Source organism: Sinocyclocheilus grahami, unplaced genomic scaffold (assembly GCF_001515645.1).
Source record: "Sinocyclocheilus grahami isolate Dianchi unplaced genomic scaffold, SAMN03320097.WGS_v1.1 scaffold3387.1, whole genome shotgun sequence".
Lineage (NCBI taxonomy): Eukaryota > Metazoa > Chordata > Actinopteri > Cypriniformes > Cyprinidae > Sinocyclocheilus > Sinocyclocheilus grahami.
The window spans coordinates 2,783-4,337 of NW_015508519.1; the positions used below are offsets into that span (position 1 = coordinate 2,783).

Here is a 1,555-nt window from a genome sequence, read left to right on the forward strand (position 1 = left end):
AAGCTACATTAAACCACACTTACTTGGCTGCAGTGTTCTCCAGGTTGCCAGACAGTGGAAGGTCCTGAAACACTGACTGTAATAGTCCAGTACTGTCTGACAAACTTTCATTCTGCTGCTCATCTACAGGGACACAATAAATAAAGCAAATTACGTCACGTGGTGTATTCCAGCCTTTAAAATGAATTTTTAGTACACAGGTGAATTAATGTAGTGATGATGTTTTCTGCTGTCGCACATGGATTCATTTGAGCATTATGAAAGTTGCCTGGAAACAGTTCACAGCGGCAATCTCATTATTACGGTCCCTGTGATAAAAAAATGAATGCAGCATTTCACAAGAGATGAGAAGAGACTTTTTGCCAATATACTCTACTAGTTGTCTGATATTACACAGCTCTTACTAGGAGCACTTCGGTTACATTTATCCAAACCTGTAAATGCCTTATACAAAGCAACGTGCAAATAAGGGACCTCAAAAGCAACATATCATAAGATCCACCAACATTTACAGAACACAATGGCAAGTTTATAAGAGTTGTAGGTTAATGAAAAGAAGCTACGTTATAAAGTCAACATGAAAAGGAAATTATTGGAATCTTGTCATTTGCTAACTAGTGCATATATCTTCAGAGAAGAGATGCCACTGCAAGTTTATACAGAGCTCAGATAGAAACCAACCATCCTGGGTCATCACAAAGTGTATGAGATGGGGCAGCAGATAACGCAGCAGGGGACTGATGTCATGAACTGTTGCTATACTCTGGAGAGTGGACACCAGGGTGGGGATAGCACACATGTATCCAAATGCCCTAATGGGAAAAGACAAAAGATTATAATAATATTTTAGATGCCATTTGAGAAAAAGCACTAGACTAGACTTTAACACATCTTATACAACTACTAATTTAGTGTGACATGGAGTTGGAAAATCACTAAAACTTACTTTGGACCAACAATTCCTTCTTTCTGGTTCTGCAAGAGGATGACAATGCAGCTCAAACCCTCTCTGGACAGCCGAGGCATTCGACGTAGAGACTTGCACAACTGAACAGTCAGAGAGTCAACCAGCTGAGCCTCCATTACTACCTTCACTGCCATCTGACACACAATCATGTAAGTGGCAGCCACGTAGTCTAAAAGGTTAGATTTCAGTCCCTGGTTATGGGAAAGAAAAAAGCAGACATTTATTTAGGTTCGGTTGCATCCTTTCTTGGTCCTGGAACAACATTCCTATCGAATAATGTTTTTATGCACTTCCATTTGGTGACAATATTCAGGTGTAAAATGTGGTAGACAAATATTTCAGCCAATTACAATTAAGTCAATTACATATAAACACAACGCATATCTGCAATACATCACTGCTAGATATAGATACTGGGATCACTCACTGACTACGTTTACATGCACATCCCAATATTAAATGAAATTTGGCAATATTCGATTAGTTTAATATTAGGAATATTTTAAACCATGTAAACACTGCATACAATATTCTGATTCCCCAAATTCCAGTTTTCACTCCTGGAATATCCCTGTTTTAACTGTAAAT

At 38.4% G+C, this 1,555-nt stretch overlaps 1 protein-coding gene across 1 annotated transcript in view; it reads right to left on the minus strand.

The window, feature by feature from the left end:
• Window positions 1-1,555, minus strand: part of LOC107576247 (HEAT repeat-containing protein 1-like) — a gene marked incomplete at its 3' end in the record, with an annotated part of 4,998 nt that overhangs the window by 2,333 nt on the left and 1,110 nt on the right. Inside the window, exons 3-5 of the mRNA XM_016262464.1 lie at window positions 947-1,158; window positions 682-812; window positions 24-123 (exon numbers count right to left, since the gene is read on the minus strand). Coding sequence (XP_016117950.1) covers window positions 24-123; window positions 682-812; window positions 947-1,158 — 443 coding nt within the window. The remainder of the gene's footprint in view (window positions 1-23; window positions 124-681; window positions 813-946; window positions 1,159-1,555) is intronic.